Source organism: Pollachius pollachius (assembly GCF_949987615.1).
Source record: "Pollachius pollachius genome assembly, chromosome: 20".
NCBI classification, from domain to species: Eukaryota; Metazoa; Chordata; class Actinopteri; order Gadiformes; family Gadidae; genus Pollachius; species Pollachius pollachius.
In genome coordinates, this window is record NC_136953.1 from 2,047,241 (window position 1) to 2,071,719 (window position 24,479).

Here is a 24,479-nt window from a genome sequence, read left to right on the forward strand (position 1 = left end):
TTGTGAGCTGGGTTTGCACAGCTCGTTTCTTTTTCCACAGCAACGGTGATAGTAACACCTGGATGGGGCCTTTTCAAATGCGTGTGCATGTTAAAGTGCTGTACGTAGACACGAAGAGCCCTCTCCATAGCCGGAGAGCCTGTCGGAGACCCTCTCAGTAGCTTACGTGCGCATCCAATATTTTATAACTATCCGTCGACGCCATGGACCTATTCATACTTTGCATTCACGTGACTACCATGGCTACCTGTGGCCTCATTACAGAAAAAATCCTAACTTCTCATCCTAATTTAAGTTAGAGACTCAAAAATAGGAAAAATCCTAACATATATTACAGAAGCAGTCCCTAACCTGTTGGCCGTTTCCTATATTATCTGTGGCCTCTTATCTTATCTTAATTTAGGTAATCCTAACTGTTCTGTCAATCAGATTTTTTTCGAACGGCAATCGTCTGTTTCTGCACTCAGAATTTGCATGAGATTGATAGAACGAGCTACTTTTAACGTTAACAGAGACTGTCGATAAAGGATCTTTGTTAATAACGGCAAGCTTGTAGCACTAGTAGGCCTACTACGGTCATGGCGGATATTGGTACAGAGAACAAGAAGAGAAGTAATGAAGTAGTAAAGTAATTCTTCCACCAAATTAAAAATTAAGTGTCTTTGCAGGCGATAAAATGAAATTAAAATATTGTCAGGAATATTTTAACAAATCATTATGCGGCCTCGGTAGCCTTTCAGCCATCACATTTCTGTTGTGATGTTCCTCGTCTTCATTGTCATATTGACCTACTAGCAGTGCTGCTGCCATTTCTTTCAGTTTTTGACAGTTATTTTGAATTTAGGACAGGGTGTATGGCCACCTAATTTAGGGATCCTAACTTAAGAAATTCCTAATTTAGGATAGTTCTGTAATGGCTAAATTCCTATCTAAAGATCAGATAGGATTTCTTCCTAAGTTAAGTTAGGAAACCTCCTTCTGATATACCAAAACCCCTAAATGCCTTCCTATCTCAAGATAGGATAGGATTTCAGAGTTAGGAAGTTTCTGTAATGAGGCCCCATGGGAGACTAACCACTATTGTCGCTGTTGATGTGCCGAGGGGTGACACTACATAGTAGTATTTTGTGGTGTCTATGACAACCTCACGCAATGCGATCTGCGCCTCGGTATGAGCGAACCAAGCAGAAGCGATTCCCAGAACTCTGGAAGTTTCAAAGAAACAGCATTTGTCGCCATAGTTGATCTTTAAGTTTTTGGAATGCATCCAGTAAACAAAAATTCGGGGTCACCAGTGTGGAAATTGCATGAAACGAATGAAGAGACAATTTCTCACGTCGACAATGCAATGGCGTGTCGTTTTCTTATCAACAAAAAAAAGTTAACTTCAAACATAGCACCGACTGGCATATCAACAAATAGTCGCGTGCTCTTAAAGAGACAGTGGCCCTATAACACAGCGATAACATGCCAAGAACACATGGTGCATTATGTATATAGTCCACAATATGCAATTTCTCACAAATTGCCCTAAAACAATAGCTCTTAATGTTACCTACAGGAAGCACCTGTTAACACAATTCTATAATGACACTGACACCATGAAAAGTACTTTTATGCACTAAAATAACTAATTAAAACTGATATTTTAGCATTGATTATCATAGTTTGCCATTTATGCCTTTTACAGTCAACAGACCTCCTGTTGCCTCTAAAAGGGTCATATCAGGGACTCATGGCATGGATGCTAAAGACGATTTGAGCAGAGTTTGTGGTTCTAATTTATATAATCAAACACTGGATAGAATCTACATACTAATCTATTAAATTCGTTTAAAAAGAGACCAAAGACACATTTCCCGTTTCCGTGAAGGCTGATGTCTACCTCCGAGCTGATAGGGGGCGCTGTGAGAGCGCTCATCCCCCCCTAGTTAAACCCTGGCTTCCTGGGTTCCTGGTCTCCGTTGTCACCACATGGGCCACCGGATGAACATTCAACACACCAACGTGGTTCTCCCAGGTTGTTGTGGTTTTACTAAAACGTGCTCTACATTTACCACTTTCTTGAAATAATCAAACATCAGGAAACATGACAGAGGGTGGAAAAGCCGCGACGGCTGAAGCTCCCAAGGAGCTTCTGGCCCTGAACCCCGAAGAGGAGTCTGCGTTTAGGAAGAAGGTCCGGGCGGTGAAGAAGAGACCAAAACAGGTCGGTTAGTTACAGGCCTACTGTAACACTCTAATGACGTCCAGTTAAACATCGCTGTTTGGTCGTTTAATGTTTAATGTTTAATGTGTCTGTTTCCACAGTTCAGCGGTCTGAGTCCAGGTGTGGTTTATGTCGCACATCTGCCCAGATCTCTTGGAGAGAAGGAACTGAAGATATACTTCCAGCAGTTTGGGAAGATCTTGAGATTGCGCCTGTCAAGAAGTAAAAAGGTGAAAGACAGCATTGTTTTTTATTTTACTCAGTTGTGGAATTAGTCCACATCATCTCTGCAGTAAACTTTTTAAATTCAAAAATCTTATTTTATAGCCACTGCATTGGGTATCATGGTGGTTTATTCAAATTATCCACCCCTCACGTTTCTACTCGACACAAGAGCCAATGGAGATTGTGGGACATATAGTATATGAAGCGTAGTCGTTCCAACCCTCCCAGCATAAAGTCATATGCATGTATTGACTCAGTTTTGAATGGTTGAGCCTGACCCCTTTATGTACCCTGCTGGTTTCTCTTCTCTGTGCTAGACGGGTGGCAGCAAAGGATACGCCTTCATTGAGTATGAATGCGATGAGGTGGCCAAGATCGTCGCTGAGACCATGAATAATTACCTCATGCGAGAGCGGCTGATCAAATGTGAGTATTTTAGTATACAACCCAGAGTGAACTGAATGTGCATTGTAGTCGTAGTTCCAGGAGAAAAATATTTCGTGGAACAAACTGCAAATGAAGTCTGGTGTGGCAGTCACCTGGGAGCAGATTACTGTGCCTACAGTGAAGTTAGGGGTGTTAATGCTTATCACCTGGTCTACCCACTGGCTGGTTAAACCAATACCCCCACAAAAATCTAAAAGGAACCTAAATGGAAACCGGTCGTAATGGTTGTATTTTTCGGAACAATTATGCAGGTTAGTCAGCATCTAGTCCCACAAATCGGATTTAATATTAATAATCAAAAGTATGACAAGCAGATAATCTCAAATCTGGGTGAATAAGGCATTTCAGTTTAATTTAATTCCAGTTTGTTTGGACAAATCTTATTGGTGGATAATGGAATCTGTAAGCGCACTTTCGACTTTGTTCAAACACAAACTCTGCAAGCGCCAGTAAAATTTCCTTGGTAGGAAGATAAGCTAAAACAGAATGCCAACATTCTTGGATACAGCCCATGTAAACCTTTTAACAAGGTGTAGACTGGCTTCTGGAGAAATACACAAAAATCAGGGTTTCTGCGGGTCCTTAACCACTTAATCGTCAAATCCCGCCGGCGGGCAAGTTTTAGTTACACCACCCCGGCATCATAAGGTTGAGGGATATAGTCATCTCATACACTGTTTGAAAGCTTAGAATCTCAGGAATGTCATCCAATGTCAACCATTCGGTGGAATAAATATGTTTAGTGAATATAAATCAAATATATCCTAGTGTCTTAGGTCAAAATAGCCCCCTTACCCTCCCCCTCCCTCAATATTATTTTAGTCTAATTACATTGTGTATATGCACAAGCTGTCTTATACAAAGCAGCCGAAAAATAGAAAACCAAAACGCTGCAATGTTTTTTTTGTATAAATCTGCGATGTAGGGTTAGAATTTCACTATTGTCGTTTGATTCATGGTATCCACTGTGTTCGCCAGGGTCTCACGATGATGTAGAGCCTTCACACATGTCTGTAAGATCAATACTTCCTAGTAAACAAGCCTTACAAGCCAATGAGAGGATCACTATCAAAACGGGGCATGTATACTTTGATTGACAGCTTCACCAGCAGACAGCAAGGGTCGGGGGCGGGCCTTAGATATCCTAATAGCTAATAAAAAGACCTTTCTGCCAATATCCAGCATGTCAAACACCGTCTCACGTGCGGTTGAGAAAACAAATGCGCAAGGGGTGTGCGGAGTGTGGAGCAGGTGGTTGAATTGCACGCTTGTGTGTGGTTTTATTTTTATTTATTTTTGTTGTGGAGTGTGGTTTTATGAACATTTTGAAAGATGGCTAAACACCCGGAGAAGAAAGGAGGGAGAGGGAGGGAGGGAGGGAATCATGTAAATAGTTATTTTTGTTTATTTGTACATTGTTATTGTAATTTTACTTATTTTTGTTTATTTGTACATAGTTATTTATAGTATTTTTACTATTTCAGTTTTGGTGTTCATACCATTGCAGTTTTCACTTTTTAAGTAAAAATAATAGCCAAAACACTTTGTTTTAGCTTTTTAATTGTCAAAATTGCATAGGCGGAATAGCTAAAAATTGGATTTGTGTTTGATTATGCCTTGTGTGTGATTATGTCTCATTACATATCAGAACATCTGGTATGCTATCTAAATGGTTCACAAGAAAGCCCAGAAGGTAACCTTTCATTTGAGACCAAGATTATGCTTCTACATGTTTGGGTTCACTTTTGTTTACAGTATGCATTTTGGTTAGCCAAAGGTCTTTTTTGGAGTCTCCAAAAGGACCCTGACCAAAACGAATGAACATATCATTACATAAAAGGAGCTGGAGACTTCATCTTTTATGCTTTGTTGATCTGCTTTTACACACAGCATCACAAGACCTAGGGCAAGGGATCAGTAGTGTTTCCAAGGGATATGGAGTTACCCAGGGTACTACAATCAGCTTGGTTTGGTGTGTAACCGGCTGGAAGGCAAAACAATATTGTAGCCTTTCCCAGCACTGTGTCAGTACATGATAGTTATTCTGATAATGTTATACAATTCTACAGGTTCCCAGCTTTCCAAAGAGACCAAGCAGTCAATAATGGCGACGCTTTTGAAATTTTACCATTGTAGTCGTTTTCAGTTTTGCACTTTGCAGACGGTCCCTAAGCTCGCGGCTGAAAGCCTATGCAATTCACCGTTTGCTAAAGACGGCTCGTTTGGATGAAAACAATGTTGTAGCGGGTTCTCTGGGTTACTACACTCAATTGTGTCGCAACAATGTTTCACTGATGATCTATTGAACCGCAAACTCTGAATCTGCCAATTTATTTCCAACTTTACGGAAGTTCCTCTCCGTTTATATGCATTACTCACAGCGGGAATTGACCTGGATATGAAACATCTGTAGCGCAAAATAATATAACATTCGTAATTTAAAGAGATAAGCTGAAGCTCTCCTCTCCTCTTGTTAAAAAAAGAAATTCAGCAGCGGCGGTCATATTTCAGCAGTGGCGTACCACCACTGCTAGGTGCATATAGGGGAAACACTGAGTACTGCATTAAAGGCACCTGTTACACGTGATTATATAAATGATTTGTCTTCCTACTTAAATAAATAAATATGCCGCAAGCTTTATTCAAACACCCGCTCCGATACGGGGTATAATGTTCTGGGCCCCTACAGGTTGTCCTACACCACGAGACAGCCTTAATACACCTAGTGCGTGTTATGTTAATAACCCACTTTAATATGGAGGCTCATTTTTGGCTGAGGCTTTTTTAAGGCATCTGGTCACCTGTTTTGACAACATTCTCTGACTGTCCAGAGATACAGATTTACTCAACCTTTCGATTTACCACTAACTGCAGGAATGTTATGTTGTCTACAATGTATCTAGTAGGATATACGTTTTTGTTTAATGAAGCATTGTATATTGTACTCTTACTACTCTAAACACAGTTCTGTTGAATGCGTAGACTTATTTACATTTGAAGTAATTCTGGGACTTTGATTTTCCTTCATACTTTTTTGCCAGTATGGAAAGGAAATAGGTCTTAGAATGCATTCATATTGGTCGTAAAAGTCTTAAATCTAACTTGAAACCCTGTAAATGCCCTTCCGAAAGGCTATCCACTCACATTTTTAGTTTCTGTTCAGCAGAATATCTCCATATCGAAATAGGAAACCAGGCATTACTCCACCATATTCTTTTTTTGTTGAATCAAAACATCTGAATGTGATTATGTAAATGTTTGTGTTTTTTTTCCCAGGTGAACATTTATTTTCAAATTGATTTATTTTAATCTCATCTGGTTTCCATGATAAGAGTTGGGGCTCAACAATTAATTGCATATTTATCGATATTTAGATTTTTAGCACTGAAGGTATCAATTAATCCAACACATTTTTTTTGTTAAAATAAAATTACAAATCATTAGGACTCAGCTGCTCATAACAAATCAGTAATTGCCATTAAGGGAACTTGGATTGGCAACACAGAGAAAATGAATTAAATTGATATTCTGTTAATTGTAAAAAAAATAAATCCAAATAATAGCAATTATTTCAGTCAAAATCTTGCGCCCTACTAACAATGTCATGCATTAAACGAACCAGTCATAGTTAATCTTATATCCATGTGATGTTCCAGGTCAACTGATTGCACCAGAGAAGGTGCACATGAGTCTGTTTACGGGATCAGAGAGGAAGTTCAAAGAGCCCATCTTTCCTGCCGTGAAGCGGTACAACAGGGTCCACACAGAGGACGGCATAGCCAAGATGACCGGAAAACTTCTGCGCAAGGAGTCCAAGCTCCGCAAGAGGCTGTCGGCTAGTGGCATCGACTATGAATTCCCCGGTTATGTACGTTAATTCTTCATAATATCCAGGCAGTCTAGCATGTTTCATGAGTGCGGACACCATTATGTCCACAGATTGACTCCGAGATTTAAGGGTGTAGTTACACCATTATTTCATCAATAGGTTCAGTATTGACTTAGAACTTTCTCTCGTGGTTTAGCTGGATGAGAATGGTAATATTTGGTATTTATTTTCGTTTCAGTTTTCTCAGGTTCCAAAGAAGGAGAGGTCCAAGAATGCTGACGTCTCCACTTGCAGCGTAAGACATACAGCCATTTATCAATTCTATATCTTTCTCTTCCTGTTACTGTCTTGCCCAGACTGAAAATGACTTCAGGTGTACCAGTGGCCTTACGTCAGAAACTGGTGCCTACATTACTGTGGCGTAGGGCTGGGCGATTAATCGAATTTCGATCACGATTTTGATTTTAGCGTAAAACGATCACAAAATTAACCTAATTGAGTTTTTGATTTTTTTTTCTTTTAAATGTTTTATAGAAAGTGCAGAAAAGCTGGATACATATCTCTACATTATTTTAGATTTGAACATTTTCCTTTGGACCATTTTTTGTATTTTTTTCATCCATAATCGAGCAGCCATAATGTGGGGTGTAAATGCTAACCACCTGCTGCCTTCTGTGGCAGCAAGATAAAACCCATACGCCAAGTACCTAGAGAGAAACAGTTGAAGGACCTAAATGGGTTATTATGATTGGTTCTCAAAGCCTCAGTAATGTTTTGGTTGAAGTCTTGTAAATATCAAATGATGCTGTTTCTGTGTTTGCGCTTGCCATATCACAAGTTTTCAAATTTTGGGCTAAATGGTTGGTGTTGTGCCATTGAAATTGATTTTTTATTTTTTTTTTCTCTCTAATGACTACCCCATTTTCTCTCTTCAGGACATCACCCCGCTCTGCACACCCTCAGTCCTGGAGCGGAGGAAGTCTCAGATCCGACCAAACAACGACACAGATGAGGAAGATGAAGAGGTAACCGTAAAGCTGCCCCTGGGCGATGAATATGAGGAAGACATCAGTGAGGAGGAAATGGATAAAATCCTTGAGACAAAGAAGCCATCAGAAGGAGAAAAAGCTGAATGAGGACTCTCTTTTACATCATCGCCCCCCCCACCCACCACCACCACCATCAGAGCATGGACTCCCACATGATCTCCATGTGTCAACAAGGCTTTGAAGGGTGGGCCCCCAATACAACTTATAAATGGACTATTGATTTATTATGTCGGTCTTCTACATGTGTAAATAATTTCACAAACCAATGATGAACCTCCCATTATAGGTAATTAGGTATTAAGGAAGAAATTTGTCCTTTGTAAGACTTCTTGGGCCTGAGATAAACCTTTTGGGAAAACAGTTGAAGTATAAAGGTTTTAGTCTCATTTAAAGTATGTTGGAGTTTGTTTTTCCTTTACCTACACCTTTCATCATACTTGGTTACAGCTTCTTGTTCAGTCATAAAAACCTTACGCTATAACAATAAAAGAAAATGTGTTGCACATTTTTCCATGTGTGATGGATAAGAAACAATTAAGTATCCTTTGGAAAGATGTATTTACAACATCTGTATGTCTTCATAGTTAATGCAAGAAATCATACGTTTTACTTTTGAATCATTAATGCCAGATTAAACCAGAATTTTTTTATGATTTCCATTTTAATGTTTTATATTTATGCTTTGTGATTGACACGCTCACAGCATAAGTTCAATTAGTAAGTCGTATGATTAGAAGTAAGTTACCTGGTTTGTGTCCAGAAGATGTCGCTAGGGCTCTAAACATAAAGTAAGGGCCTTCTATGCGACAACGCTGCAAGTGCCAACATCATCCCTAGGTGCACCGCGCATGCGCATGGCTCTCATTCTTCTCTAGAATTCCGGGGTGGAGAGAAACTGACGAATACTCTGAGAAAAAAGACCCTGGAGTTATATTTATTCAACAGCTACGCTGTTTAAAAATAATGTGGTGAGTGGCTATATCAATGTACATGAATGCAGTATATTTTTGACCCTGTGCAGGTGACTTGGTGTGTTTCTTTGTGATGTGCTGGTGTCTGTCTAGATTTGACGTTTCAATGAAAGGCAGGGCTCTGCTAGGGGCTAGCCTATAGCCTATAGCTGTAGACCTACACACCTACCTATAATCCCCCCCCCAGATGTGTGTATCATGTTACAATGTGACGCACTGAATGGTTGGTAAGTGCTAGATATTCGCTGTGATAGCGGACGTTGTGTTACCCATTGTGTGAGTGCTGTCAGGGTTGGCTTTTGTGTGGTTTTGTGTGATTAGTTGCGTTATTTGGGCTGTGAAAGCTAGCCGCTAACGCCATACAAAAGCACAGATCCCTGGCTGTGAAGCCAGCATTGCCTGTCAGAATATAAATATAATTACTAATAATTAGCAAAAGTTCTGCTGAACAGGCGTTATATGTTCCTATATATTACAATATAATTTGTAAATTGACTTTATTCAGCATTAGTATTGTTCCTAAAAGCATTATATATGGTTTATATTGTTTCTCTATTTCTGCCCTGGATTCTGACAGTGTGTCAAGGGACTTTCTTTAAGTCTTAGTCATACACAATAATAATGCATTTGTAATCTCATCGCAGCTTTTAAGTCATACAAAATAAAATGTCATGCTGCTATAACACTTATTAAAATGAAAATAGAAAAATGAAACGCCCCAAGGTGTGAGGATAGTCACTACCAGTATAAGTCACATGGACCATTCCAGAGGAAGGGTTATGATCTAGGCATGCTCACTGTTGTGTGGCAGGCAGAATCTGCACACCTGGACCTACAATACTACGATAAAAAATGTAAACATTGTCAACTTTGGTTTTCTGGCAGTGGCTATTAAAAAATGAGTGAGACTACTCTCGCCCCAAAATTTATACAAATTCAAATATTGTCCAATTCAATGTTTGTTCAAGTGAAAAAAACATATTTCTGAAATGTGATCGAAAGGAAATATTATGGACATAAGAACCAATTCTAAGTTTTGCTACAAAGCATGCCCAAGTCAAAACTTGGCACTCAATAAATGTGTTTCTCTCAATAAATATATTAGTGGATGCTTTAACTAAATCAACCTACGTAAGTTTGAAGGCATGTTATTAGCATAAGGTTTCTGCAGCGGGACTCTTGTACTCTGGCCGTGTTCAGGCTGTACTCTACCAGTTGCTTAGTCACTGTGTTGCCTTTTGCATCATTGGGATCTTTGTAGTTTATGATTTGCCTAGAATAGAAAAAGCCTCCGAGTCAGTAGAAACAAGTGAACACATTTAGCTGAGGTGTCCTCAGCTCTCTCACTGGGGAACAAAGGAAAGCCCTCAAGTTATCGACAGAAGGAGCTAGGTCAGCATGTGACAGGTCTTGTTTTGAAGTGGAAACAGTTAAAATGCTACTAGCGTAATAAATGATAAACCAGGTTAGGTTGATACTGCTAGAGCTGACCCCCAATCATAAACACCCACAACCACTCTCCTTTCCGGTTTCCATGGTAGCCAATTATCAAACCAGAACATTTATTGCATTGGCGGTTTGTCCCTTTGAGGTCACTGTGCGCCCTATCTATCTACAGAGTCAATGGAACAGGTTAGATTATGTAAATCAGGCTGGTAATTAAATATTATCCTTTGTCGCATTGGTCCCAACTGGGGCTTCATTTGCTGAATGGTGTTCCATGGCAACGCAAGCTTCCTTAACGCACTAGTAAAGAAAGTGCTTATTGTAAGGTTGCATTTGCCTTTCCACAAATAAATCATTCCCTATGGATGAACAACATGTATATATACCTCTTTGCTAATATTAGCTTCAGGTAAGATTTATATTTAGGGGATGCTTTCATCCCAATCTATTAACAGTGAATACAGAAACGTCTTGAAGGAGCAGGTAGGGGTTAGATGGCCTACAGGTAGGGTGCATTGGGATCAAACCAAGGACCGCTTGACCAGGACATGAACACTTTCGGCACTCTTCTGCCCCTCATTGGAAACATTAGTTTAAAAGGTGATCAAAATCCCAAAGATGTATCGCTTCAAATAAAACCTGGAAATTATAATACATCTATATAAATGATGATTATATTCTTATGGTTTAACCCCCATATCCATAATCATACTTGATTAGGACCAAAACCAGTCAGTGTATCTGGGATGAAAGAGTAATTCTCTTATTGGTCCTCAGCCACGCAATGCAGGACATGCAAACATAAGGTATATGGAAATGGGATGGCCTTTTTTCTCACCTTCTCAGCTCATCTCATGTAAACCCATCATATGCTCAACAAATGAGCCTTCCTTAACAAGCATGACAAACAGTGGACTTATGTAGTAGTAACAGTATGGTTTGGGTTTCTGGGAGACTGTACGCTTGAAGGATATGATTTGAACTCCTGTCGTTGTTGACCTTGTCTTTCCATTTCACCATATTTTATTTTATAGTTATATTTTACGTATGTCTAAATATCTTATTATTTTGCTGGATGTCTTGTTCATTTATTTAGAATATTTCCAAATTGTATGAACAACCAAATCCCTTGCATTGGAGCATCCTTCTGATTTGATTCTGATTCTGATTGGTCCAGGAATCTCCAAAGCAGACCCCGGGACAGGATATGGACCTCTAGGCTATAAGACAAGTCCTCTTCTGTCCCTCGCCAGCCTCTCTGAAGCAACCATCTCTGCTACCAGCCCAGAGGTTGTTTAACTCAGACTCTTCCCCACAGGGAAGTAGGAGGGAGCCAGTCAACTCTCCCAGCTGTTCTCCAGACACCACACAGGCTACATTGCTGCCTTAGCCCCACTTTATCCATCATCCAGCCACAGACACCCGGTTTCCAAGCTTGTTAGCTAGCACTCATCAGTACGGCACAAAGGCCCAATCCCCACCCCCTATTGCCCACCGGTACAGATACCAAGCTAACTATTGTGGCTGAACTCAACTCTTGCTATAATTTTCTCACTGCTTACTGGGGCATTGCAGGTAAGCTAGCTAGCAGCCAGGCCAGTCCCCAGTCATCCTGTAATTGGTGAGCTACTAAGCGAGGCAGTTGGGACAGGCATACAGACTGAGGGAGGTGGTGGGCTCAGCATGGAGGCCAACATGGATAGCTGTCTGAACCAGGTTCTGCAGAAGGATGTTGGGCGCAGACTGCAAGTGGGCCAGGAGATCATTGACTACATCTCCGACAAGGACAAGTCCAGCGACCTGGAGCATGATCAGACCAACCTGGACAAGTTGGTGGACGGCATCGCCACCTCCTGGGTTAACTCAAGCAACTTCAAGGTAAGATCCTTGGAGAAATGTTAAAAAAAGTAATAATCATTGTTGCATTTTATAAAGTAGCGTTGCAGTCGAAAAAGATGGTGGTTGTGCTTCGCTATTAGTGTTAGGATTTAAGGTTCAGGCTTGTTTTCATTGGAAAGTGTTTGATATTGTTATCCTGAGAAATCCTTACACAAAGGGACTCAACATTTTATAGTCCAAAACACATCTGTGGTTCAAGAGAATGAACCTAGAAGAAATGTAAATCCTTGTTTGGCTCCCCAGATAAGAGATAAGATTTTTGTAGTGGAAAAATAATAGTGGTTGAACATCAGGGCAGTGATGTTGAACTCTGAAACCAAATAATGCAATCATGATATTGTTGCAGAGTTTTGGATGGATAAAGATTTCCATTGTTCAGAAACAAGAAGTGGGGGCCTCACATTCTCCCAGTGCGATTGATTGGACCATATTTGGAATAAAACCAAAGGATTCTCCGTCTGTAATTCATCAGCACCGACGTTTGGATTAGATGAGTGGTCTTGACAATGACCAACCACTGCCCTCTCTCTGTTCTTAGTGTCTGCCTGGTATGTGAACACTCTATTCTACTAATGTCAGGATACACTGGCTTTTGTTGCATGTCTGTCTGAATATCACAATTATCCCATATCCTTATCTTGCAGAGCAAAATGCACTCAATGCCCCACACATAGGCTTGGACTTTTAGTCTTTTTGGCATTTAATTGTAAGTGTTGAAGCATAGGTTGAATGTGATCTCCCATTAATACTGTAGTAGACAACATCACTGTTTTTTTTGTTGCACGTAGTCCTTTAGTCCTGAATGGACCAAAGATTGAGATGTTGAGATCATTGACTTTTGACTGCCAGTTCCAAATATGAGACCTACAATATGAGACCTAACTATGGTGGGAGACTGCACAGACTTTTTATTGGTTTTATTATTGTTGTCATTATTTTATTATTTTGTTATAATGTTTTTATGTATTGACTGTGTCGTTGGGAACATTGTGTCCTTGTGTCACCACAAACTAGGTTGGGTGGGATAAAGCTGAAATGTTTTAAGTTGAAGTATTGGAAAGCATTTAAATGCCATGCATGTGCTTACTGTCTGGACCAATGTCTATTTCCTGCCCTGAACTCAAATGCAGCCTATTCATAGTTTTCCACCGTGAAGAGGATAATTCTGAGGAAAAGAAAAGCCTGTATGTGCATTACTTCCTCTAAGTCTTTCACTCTCTCCCCTTTCTATTTGACTTCAAATCTCTTCTTTCCTGTCATTATTTATGTCTCTGTCTCCTTCTATCACTGTCTTATTCACTCTCTCTCTCTTTCTGTCTTTCTCTCTTGTTCTCTCTGTCTGTCTGTCTGTCTGTCTGTCTGTCTGTCTGTCTGTCTGTCTGTCTGTCTTAGGGCTGGGCGATTAATCGAATTTTGATCGCAGTTTTGATTTTTTTTTATTATAGAAAGGGCAGAACAGCTGGATACATATCTGTATATCATTTTAGATTTGAACATTTTCTTATTTCTCTTTTTAAGGCAAAATTTCAAAGTTCTCAGTTACAAAACAAAAAATCAGAGACATTCTGAATAAATACAACATGTTTTCAAACTCAAAAAAAAACGTTTGAATAATCGTGATTTCAATATTGACCAAAATAATCGTGATTATGATTTTTCGCGTAATCGAGCAGCCTTAGTCTGTCTGTCCTTCCCCTCAGTCCCTCCCTCCTCTGGGGACCTCAGGGGTTCCCCCTTTCTGGGTCATTCAGTCACAGCGGGCGATGATGTTGCCTGTTTTCAAGGACAAATAGCCAGCAGGAAGGCCAAGTGGCTCTGAACTAAACCGGGCAGAACAAACAAACACACAAACAAATTAATACAGCAATAGAATTTCTGAAACACAGTGCCACTCAGTGTGGTCAGGTGGACTACACAGAGTGTATTAATGCGGAGTGATGAGGGCCTTAAGAGCATGCCAGGATTCAGCCGGCACCTAACGTGGAAAGTATTTAGTACTAGTGAGGGGGAGTGGGGGAATTGGGTTGGATTTATCCTCCATAAACTGAGGAGCTTTGTGAGGAGGCATGTAACCACTTATCTGTTATTCAGTAGAAAACCAGAACACTATCCACCTATTAAACAAACTATTGTATTTGTTGTGTTGATACCTAAAAACAGCTAAATTGTAGGATCATAGCCTCATATGAATGGTCTTCTCCCAAGAATGTTGTCTTTTGTTCAGTAAGAAAACCAAGCTCATTCTGCTCTCACGGTAGTTAATTGACCTGTCAAGTTTACAAGTTGGCTGAATTCATGTGCCACAGAGTATTTGCACGAAACACACAGAAATGATGCTGTGCTGACAATGAAATATAGTTAGCGATAGTATGTTCTGAAAAGCTACATTTGATCATGTGATCATAACATGTCACAGGGCTACTATTACCACCATGTGGCTCTGAATCCACAAGACCACATGGTGTTATACCTGAAGCGGCCATAAATGTAATTAATTGCAAATTAACTTTAATTATTAAAATTGTGCTACAAATGTGTGGGTAAGCATGTGCTTTCCTGAAAAAGCCTGCCTGATGCTCTTGTTGAGTAGGGACATGTCATGATTCATGAGTTCTGAGTGAGGCCGATCCACACTGACACGTTAATGTCGCTCTCTCTCTCTCTGTCTCTGTCTGATAACTACTTTCTAGCCCTCCTCAGTGGTTCCAGCTAAGGCCGGTGTGTCTACAGTCAATAGGCTCCATCCCTTCCCCCCCAGCTGCTGTCATGTCAGAGAGTGAATCATTCCTTAACAAGCCTGTGTGATCTCAACAATTCGTTCTGGTCATGTTGTGGAAGAACTTTCAGTGGGAAAGATTATCTAAAAGGATCTACAATATATAGTGTGTGTGTGTGTGTGTGTGTGTGTGTGTGTGTGTGTGTGTGTGTGTGCCTATGAAATGGTGTACATGTGTATCATTGAAAGGATATACGTGTTAGCAGTGTTTGTGAGAGTGTGTGGGTGTGTATGTGAGTGTGGGTGTCTGTTTGTGTCTATCTATGATGTGACGTATGTGTTTGTGTGTTTGCAGCGTGTGTGTTAGGGAGAGTCTCCATGTACTCACATTCAGCTACCCGACACTTTACCCATGAGGACCCATGCCTTTCTTCTCTAACAATATGGTCGGCCATGCCCATTCCAGGAGTTTGCTTGCTGCAGTATGCCATGAGCACTTATGCGCATTATTAGGGTGTTGACCTGAATAAAGCGTCTCCCTCCCAGACACAATGAATGACTTGAGGTGCTATATATTTAGACTTCATTAAAGGGAACATTTGTGATTTTTTTGTGAATTTGAGACAGACAAGGATAATCAAGATTGATCAATATCCACATTATATCGTCCTATTGTATTGTTTTTGTTTCACACTTTCACTATTTTGAGTTGATGTTGGTTGAATGATGTGAGTGTTGTGATGTCTGAATGTGGGGTGTGGGTGTACCTCAGGTAGCATAGGGTTTAAAGGCTGCAGTCTCAATCTGGACACTGATTAGACAGCTGTTGCTGCCTCCTTGCAGACAAACAGTGTTGTCCTTTCAGCAAAAAGCAGCAGAGGCCATGTAAACACTCTCAACACTCCCTTTAGAATTGATCAGTCATAGTGGAAGCAATTACAGTCTTAATGCTAGCTAGGAGATAATGGTTGACAACAGCTACATCAATGTACTGTACATACAAATCTGTGTCAGTGTTTGTGTGTGCAAAGGGATGTAGCTCCTCACTGTGCTACATCAATTTGAAAAGCTAGCGGTTCAGGCGCCTTTTCCCTATTGGCTTGGTTGAAGTTGAGTTTAGGAAGTGTAGTAGTATTGCTGGCAAAGCAAGGTACAATCATAACACTAGCTGGGGGTAAATACGGGGTGACATTATGAAGACATTCACCTGGCTGCTGGCCATCTCAGCCTCCTGGAACATTTAACTGCAATCCCTGTCAGAGAGTTTTGGGAAACACACTCATTCTCCTGATGATTGTATTTGATTGATGTTGTTACTCTTTCTGTGAGTCTCTCTGTCTTAGTTTGCGTGTGTGTGTGTGTGTGTGTGTGTGTGTGTGTGTGTGTGTGTGTGTCTCTTTCCCTCTCTCTCTTTCCATCTACCCATGTCCCTTCTTGTGTAACAGACAAACATAAATCTACCTGTAGCAGCAAACCTTGTTGTCGGCTGCTTTGAGTTTGGGTCTGGATGTTGGCTTAGAACATGCTGCCAGACCTCTTTTTCTATCTCTCTCCCTCTCTTACTCATTGTCAAAAGATGCTGCCCTTTTGTTCAGTGTGTTTTGTATATTTAGTCATTTAGTGTGTGTGTGTGGGGGGGGGGGGGAGATCTGCTTAACCTTCTTACACAGCTTGCATTAGTACTAAGGGTGTTGTCTACTCAAACACACGCATGCACATGCTTGTCCACAAATGCAAACACATGCAGCACAGTTCTGTCAACAGCAATCTTTTCCTTGTGTTTTTGCCTGCTGATTGGCATCACTGCAAGTTAATCTTAACCTTGACTTTTGTGAGGGGTTGCTATATTAGTATATAGTAGATACTATTTTATTGGTATTTAACGTAGTTGCTAAGCTTTCATTCCTTTTATGATTTTTTTGGCATAGAAGTCTATGTCGTGTATGAAAACGATTCACAGAGCTCCGCTGGGCCTACACAGCTGGCAGCAGACCAGTCTCTGATGTTTATTTCCTGCATATTTACTCTGCCTTACACACAGAGGGGAACAGTGTGTGTCTGTGTGTGTGTGTGTGAGTGTGTGTGTGTGTGTGTGTGTGTGTGTGTGTGTGTGCAAAGATCCAACAGGCCAATGAGATCAGTGTGTGTTTTGCCTGAACACTGGTTTGTGTGTGTGTGTTTTGATATGTGCATGTTTGACCACAAAACAAGAGTTAGCCTCAAACTTAAATGCTTGTCTGATCCTCCAGGTCCTACGATACCTTGCTCATTCCCCTTCCTATCAGAGCTCTCATTCTCTTCCTGGTGTAGCTCTGCAGCGAGGCCACTTCTATCTATGACACGACTGTATGTACAATTTATACAACTAGTCACCCATCACAAGATAATAGCATAATAATAACCTCTCTGCACGTTGCCCCCAGATAAGACTCTCATCTCCAGTACAAACCAATGGTCTGTGACGTGCCTTTTTGTTTGTCCTTATTTTCCCTCAGCGCAAGTTGACCTCTAGCAGAACAGTTACACAACAACGTAATAACACTGCGATGGCGATTTAACAATAGAAATCGCATTTGCACACTTTCTGATCAAACCAAGCAAGGGATTTTGCAAGGTTTGGACATAAAGTCCAAAGATTCCCAACACCTATTTCTGTCACATTACCCGCACCATGAATGAAACCAAACCAGATTTCCTTTGGGCGTATTACACTGAAGTATTCCTTCCGCATGGTGCCTTGCTTCCTGCTCAGGTGTCAAGTCTCTGCGCTAGTCTGCGGCACTTTTTTTTTTTTTTGAGAGTTGTCCTCCTTTCCGGTGTGCTCACATACTGGAGCTGCTTGTTCAATTGACCTAGAGTTAGGGGGCGCTGTGCAGTCTCTTGTCTTCTTTAATCAACAAGAAGAAATCATTAACAATACAGCCCTGTAACCTTTGCACACACAAAGTTGTCAGCCCCTCAACATGATCAGTGGTCATGAGCAGTCAAAAGTATAATCCCTGAAGATCTTGCTCCAACTTCTCTGCTCAACTGTTCCTTGATATATTTTATAGATCGAATTGTTTTCATATATTCATTCACAAAATCTAAAGGTAACAATTCACTAGAGTGGATTTAAATAAAGACTCCAATAAACATGATTTGGGACAGCAGAGCATAAACAAAAGATAACTCCTTCTGTGATCTTGTTTATCTACCCCTGTGGTTTCATGTTTGATATGCTTCTTTGAGGGCAACTTCACTGCTGTAATGGAATTGTCAAGCTGTAACCACATAGAGCTTTAATAATACTAATATTAATACATTGCCTAATAATGCAGGATGTTGTGGTTAGCAGGAAACCGCAACCATCTCTCTCTCTATCAAGAGAGAGACAGAATGTGCTTGTATATAGATAAACCAAGCAAGAATTGATGAAAGACTGCCTGTTTGTGAAACCCTAGTGGAAGCGACTAAACTGGAGTTCCTTCAACGGCCTATAGGTGGCTTGCGGTGGTTTGACGAACCACCGATCTGTCTGTCTGTCTGTCTGTCTGTCTGTCTGTCTGTCTGTCTGTCTGTCTGTCTGAAATTTTCAGTGGGCACGCGCACGGGACAAGCTCATAAGGCGAAGCCTAGACGGCCACGCCTACAACCATAGAACTAGAGTTATAATAACATAACTATGTTTTGTGCTCAAACTTTACTTCTGTGTGACGTCAGATTGTGCAGTGGGTGGTGCTGAAGTGCAGAAGTCCCACCTCCCGGCCGTTTGCCATACCTTCAAACAAAGCTCTTTACAGCAGTAGCTGGTGGTATTTGGTTAGCCGCCATAACCTCTCATAATATGGCCTCGACATGGCCTGGGTCATGGCCTCGACAGCCCAGGGAGGTGCTGTTCTGTCTGGCGCACCTTAGAATATGAGCCGGCAGAACCTAGCTTACCCCAAAAGCAAAACAGTTTATGGCAGCCCAGCTATTACACGTTACGTTGTTTTTGCAACGAGTGCACTATGGTTTGGATTAAAAACCGACTAATTCATTTGTCTTTCAATTACTAAATGACTTGTGCACTAAAAGCTGTCATCTTAATAGCTGTCCCGGCTTAGCTCAGGAGGTAGAGCGGCCTTGTAACCGGAAGGTTGCGTATTCGATCTCCAGCTGCTCCTAGCTAGAGTGTCGAGGTGTCCCTGAGCAAGCTACCTAACCCTTACTACACCCGACAAGCTGGCTGTTGCCTTGCGTGGTTGACTCCGCCGTTAATGTATGAATTAACCATTGTCGCTTTGGTTAAAAACGTCTGTTAAAAAGAAATGGAAGCCTCATCTGGGTTTGTGTAAATAACATTATGCATAGAACTCATAAACTGGTAAGCAAGGTGAACTGTGCTCACATTGTATACATTAAGGTACATCATCACAGCGTCCCGGTCCTATCAAAGGAACCATGAATCATAGTTTCAGGGTTTGTTCAGAATAATGTTTGGATGGGGTCAATATTGTGCATATCGACTGGGTTGATCATAATCAACAGCTGACATTTATATACAGTTGTCACTTGATAGGACAACTTTATATGTATGCCTATTAGGGCTGCTCGATTTTGGAAAAAATGAGAATCACGATTTTTTTGGTCAAGATTGATATCACGATTCTTCAAACGATTCTTCTTGAGTTTGAAAATGAAATGTATTTATTCGGCATTTCAAAAATAAACCCACGGTAACTGAGTTTTCATAATTCTTAAACTACACAGTACACAAACTGTTCAAATAAAAAAATAGAAAATGTTGAAATTGAAAATAATGTACAAATAAATATGTGTCCAGCTGTTCTGTAATTTCTATAAAACTTTCAATGAATAAAATAAATATACTAGAAAATTAAATGAGACACAACAATCGGTTGTAATCGACGTCTGTCCTGCTGTCGTCGGGGTTGTGGTCTTGTGTTTTTGTTTCTTTGCCAATTCGTCGTAAGCGCTTTGTGATTGCGTCTCAGGCCCCGTCCACACCAACCCGGGTAAATGTAAAAACGCACATCTGCAATGAAAACAATCTCCTTCCACACTATCGTTTTCGGAATGTTTTGCATCCACGTTCCACACTGAAATTATTTTGATAAACCGTTGTTGTCATGGTTACGCAACTCCGCCACGCCTCTCTGTTTAGATTACAGTCGCGCGATCATCTGATATTTACAGTTGATCAGCTGGTTAATCATTTTCGACCCGGTCTTGTCCAGAAACGCCGCTTCAAGTACGGTTTGAACTGCCGTCTTTCGGGTTTTTTACCATCACTTAAGAACATCAAGTACAGCGCTCACCTCCGGCGTTGGAGCAAAGAATATGTTTGAGCCAATATGTCGAGTAGTATCTAGAGATAAATTAGTACATTGTACAGAGAGATCATCATTTGCATTTCGTCTGCCATTTTTTTTGATATGCGTCTCGGTCTCGAGCGCAAGCTTGTGGCAGCGTCATGGCAACCGAACGTCATCGTTTCTGAAAGCCTCCGTCTACCCCAGGGCTATTCAACTTCAATAGCAAGTGGGCCAAATATGAAAATCACTGGGGGTTCGTGGGCCGCACAGAATATTTGTAAACTAATGGCTAAAAAATAACTCTTGATAATAGAGAACGAATGACACATACAGTATCCACTTTTTCCCCCACTTTAATACTTTCACAAAAGGGCTTTTATAACCAAGGTCCATATTTATATGAATGCTACATTCAAGATTAACAAAGCAAAGCCATCTGACCATAGATGGGACTGTTCACAACATAGATAGAGATAAACAATTTCAAACATAGCAGTCCATACTCACAGTTAAAATTTGAGCTGGACAGTAAAACAGACAAAATAATGAACATAAAACTGAACTGTTTTCACAGAGACTGATATTGTTTTTTAACATGTTTTGACCAAAAGTTCTCCCTCAGACTGCAAGTTTTTAACACAAAGTAATTGCACATTCATCATTTAAAGGAGACATATTATGCCACCAGGTGTGAGTGTGATTAGCCTTACAAGCCATTTCGAAAATCTGCCCCATGTGACATCACTAGGGGGCGTGTCCACCTAGATCCGTGCTGGATAGATCAGTCTACCAGCCTACCCATTGGACTGAAGTAAATGTTGCTCATCTATCCAGCACAGATCTAGGTGGACACGCCCCCTAGTGATGTCACATGGGGCAGATTTTAGAAACGGCTTGTAAGGCTAATCACACTCACACCTGGTGGTATAATATGTCCCCTTTAAGTCTGAGAGATGCTGTCATAGAAGACATTACCATTAGCATCACACTGCTGTCATTCTGAGCCTTTTCAGGTTAATGTGAAAAATTGCACTGCCTTGACCTTGCTATTTCAACATAGTTTGGCTCATATGTAGTCAGGGCAATCCTCAGACACTCGTGCAACTTTTCATTGGTCATGGAGCAACGTGCCCTTGTTTTTATGGCATTCATATGTGAAAAACCTGACTCGCATGTATAAGTGGACCCAAACATTGTCACTATTAGCAAGGCCACTTTCCTCATTGTGGGGTACTGGTATTGGTTCACATGGTTAGACCAAAAGCTCTCTGCACCCTCAGACTGCAAGTACTGTTTTGAAGCAAAGGAGGATTGCACATCAACCATTTCCAACTGAAAGATGCTCTCATCAATAGAAGACATTACCTCTTTTACTTTTGCACAAAAGTCTGCCTCAGGTTTGATAGAAAAGGGGTCACGAGCAAAGTGCAATACCTCAATGGGAATGTTGAACCCTTTGAATCTCTCAGTAAAGTTCTCAGTCAGTTTTGTCATGAAATCTGTCATGACGGGCGTTATCCGTGCCTCCGGTGCTGTGTTCATGAATCCACGCAGTCTTGGAAAGTGCAGCAGTCCTGTTGCTGATAAGTCTGTTGTGAAAATGGTTAGCTTTGTTTTGAAAGCACAAAGCTTCTCAACCAAATCAGCAATAGACTTTTCTCGTCCCTGCAGTTCAAGATTCAGGGTGTTCAAGTGTTTGAAAATGTCACACAGAAAGTACACTTCTGCCATGAACTGTTCATCCAGCATGCGCTCCAGGAGGTTTGCTGCCCGTTTGTGTTTACACACGCGAAGGAAAGACACAATCTCCTGGTGGAGCTCACAGAAACGGTCCAAAACATTCCCCTTGCTAAGCCACCTGACATCGTTATGAACAAGCAAGTCCTTGTGTTCCGCAAACATGTCGGCAAGCATCATACGGAAAAGGCGGTGTTGTAGGCTGGAGGTTGAGCGGATGAAATTCACAATATTCATGACAGTGTCCATGGTGTTTTTCAGATCACCGCTCAACTTTGCACACAACACAGACTGATGAACGATGCAGTGTAAAAACTGCATGTGTGGAGCTATGGTTGATAGCCTCGCTGTCAGCCCTTGTAATCTACCAATCATTGCTGGAGCGCCATCGGTGACCAAAAGGCAAACTTTCTGTAAATCCAGTTCACGCTCGTCAAAAAATGCGACAATCTTTTGAAATATCGCCTCACCTGTGGTGTGTCCCTCCATCGGAATAAGCCCCACAAGTTCTTCTCTAAAGCGCACTCCATCATGAAATCTGACATAAATGCATAGCTGAGCCATGTCAGTACAGTCGGTTGATTCATCCACAGCGATGCTCATAACATCAGTTTTTTTTAGGTTATCCAAAAGCTGCCTTGATACATCCTTTGCGAGTAATTCCACTCTGCGAAGAGTTGATGTATCCGAGAGAGACACTTTTTTAATGGATGAGGTGACGCTTTCCCGCACTTTTTCATCAACAACCACTTCGTCAATGACAGCCAGCATACAATCTTTAACCGTCTCCGCCTCGGTAAAACGCCTCTTCTGTCTGGTTAGTGTCCAGGCTACACGAAGGGATGCTATCATAGCCCTCTCCTGCTCCGTGCAAAAGCGACCAAGGGCGGCCTGACCGTGTTGAAATGATGTTAGCAGACACTGTATTTTGCTTCGCCGTTCATCCGAGCCCTCCGGGAAACGAGCCGAAAACGAGCCGTGGTTTGACTTGTAGTGCCGCTTCAAGTTGTATTCTTTCATCACAGACATGCATTCGTTGCACAGTAAACAGACCGGTTTCGTACTGGTCACGGCAGGCAAAATAAATAAATATTTGTCCGTCCATTCGCTCTGGAACTGGCGGTTTTCCGAGTCAATTTTCCGTTTCTTCGGTTTAGAGAGCGCCATGCTGGTGCCGAACCCTGTCACCCATGAGCTCAGGCAACTGCAGAGCAGCGCGGCAACTGCAGAGCAGCGCGGCAACTGCAGAGCAGCGCGGCAACTGCAGAGCAGCGCGGCAACTGCAGAGCAGCGCGGCAACTGCAGAGCAGCGCTGTGATTGGTGCGATTGGCTGCATTTGGCTGCGTGATTGGCTACGCATCACACGCCTAGTTCACGTGCGTGACATAGATATTTATGAGTTAGATCCGGTTAGATCCAGATCAGAGCCGTTGTTGATGTAATAATTTTAAGAAAATTAAAAAAAAATAATAATAATTAAATATTTTAATTTTTAATTTTTTTTTTTTTATATTTTGTAATAATTTTCATCACTGTTATTTACTGGCAGTCTCGCGGGCCAGAAAATTTTTCAAACGGGCCGTATCCGGCCCGCGGGCCGCTAGTCGAATAGGCCTGGTCTACCCTGTCCACACTACAACGCGAACCCAGCGTTTTCACATTTATCCACCTCAGCGATCGTTTTCGAAAAGCATCGTTTTCAGTGTCAGAATTCTCAGTTTTAGTGTTGACGGAAGGGCTAAACGGATAAATATTTATGCGTTTGTAGATTTACCCGGGTTAGTGTGGACGGGGCCTTTGATTAAACAAGTTTGTCGTGTTTCCAAGGGGTGCAGATATAACATTGTAGCACATTTTGCACATTATGTGGGCCTGTGCCTCGTCGGCTTCTTCGAATCCGAAGTGTTGCCATATTAGAGAACTCGTTTTACTCTTTTTATCAAGTAAACGCGGCTGTCCTCCCTCTGCCATCTCGCTGGCGCTGTTTTCTGAATAAAGTCACCACACACACACAGCTCGCGGGCCGCGTTGAATGCTCTGGGGGGAGGGACTGAATTGCGCACGCTCTTTCACAAAACCTCATAGACAACGGAAAATTCCAAAAGAATCGTTCCAACTCGATTTTATTAATTTGGAGATCGTTTGACCCAAGAATCGAAATCGTGATCAAAATTTGATTAATTGCACAGCCCTAATGCCTATGGTCAGAAGTATTTTGTTGTTGTTTTTGGATACAATAATGCGATAAGTGGGCGCGGCCTGGATTTGCAGATTTTTTAACTTTCTTTTAGATATGATATAGTTATAATATTATAATTAACTCTTATTTTCTAGTTGTTAAAACATCCTTTCTCCTTATATCTCATTTTCTTTTTTATATCTCAAATTCTGGTTATAAAACAAGATCTTTCTTTGACCATTGATCCATTTCTGAAATTGTATCTATGAATGACATACGGAAATACGATGTGAAGAAAGTCAGAAAAACGCTGTTTGAGGTCAATCTAATCCAAATTGTGGATGAGTTTGCAACCCACAAACAAGCAACCATAAGCAACATATTCACGCACAATATTACGATCTAGGGGATAATATAAAGGAAAAGTGATATTGACATAATCTTTGAGTATTACTGAATATATAAAAGTGT

General features: G+C 41.1%; 2 protein-coding genes across 2 annotated transcripts in view; both read left to right on the forward strand.

The window, feature by feature from the left end:
• Window positions 1-1,971: 1,971 nt before the first annotated feature.
• nifk (nucleolar protein interacting with the FHA domain of MKI67) lies at window positions 1,972-8,267 on the forward strand. Its single transcript, XM_079758456.1, has 6 exons — window positions 1,972-2,209; window positions 2,311-2,439; window positions 2,752-2,860; window positions 6,538-6,749; window positions 6,949-7,005; window positions 7,646-8,267. Exons 1-6 carry the CDS (start codon window positions 2,090-2,092, stop codon window positions 7,844-7,846), a joined length of 828 nt encoding a protein of 275 aa, XP_079614582.1. The 5' UTR covers window positions 1,972-2,089; the 3' UTR covers window positions 7,847-8,267.
• Window positions 8,268-8,638: 371 nt separating this feature from the next.
• clasp1a (cytoplasmic linker associated protein 1a) overlaps window positions 8,639-24,479 on the forward strand; it is a 133,555-nt gene continuing 117,714 nt past the window's right edge. Inside the window, exons 1-2 of the mRNA XM_079757971.1 lie at window positions 8,639-8,727; window positions 11,354-12,054. Coding sequence (XP_079614097.1) covers window positions 11,860-12,054 — 195 coding nt within the window. The 5' untranslated portion in view covers window positions 8,639-8,727; window positions 11,354-11,859. The remainder of the gene's footprint in view (window positions 8,728-11,353; window positions 12,055-24,479) is intronic.

Coding starts and splice junctions, on each gene's coding strand:
- nifk (XM_079758456.1), top strand. CDS start 2,090: ATGACAGAGGGTGGAAAAGCCGCGACGGCTGAAGCTCCCAAGGAGCTT. Junction 2,440..2,751: donor GCCTGTCAAGAAGTAAAAAG/GTGAAAGACAGC, acceptor TCTCTGTGCTAG/ACGGGTGGCAGCAAAGGATA. Junction 2,861..6,537: donor GCGAGAGCGGCTGATCAAAT/GTGAGTATTTTA, acceptor GTGATGTTCCAG/GTCAACTGATTGCACCAGAG.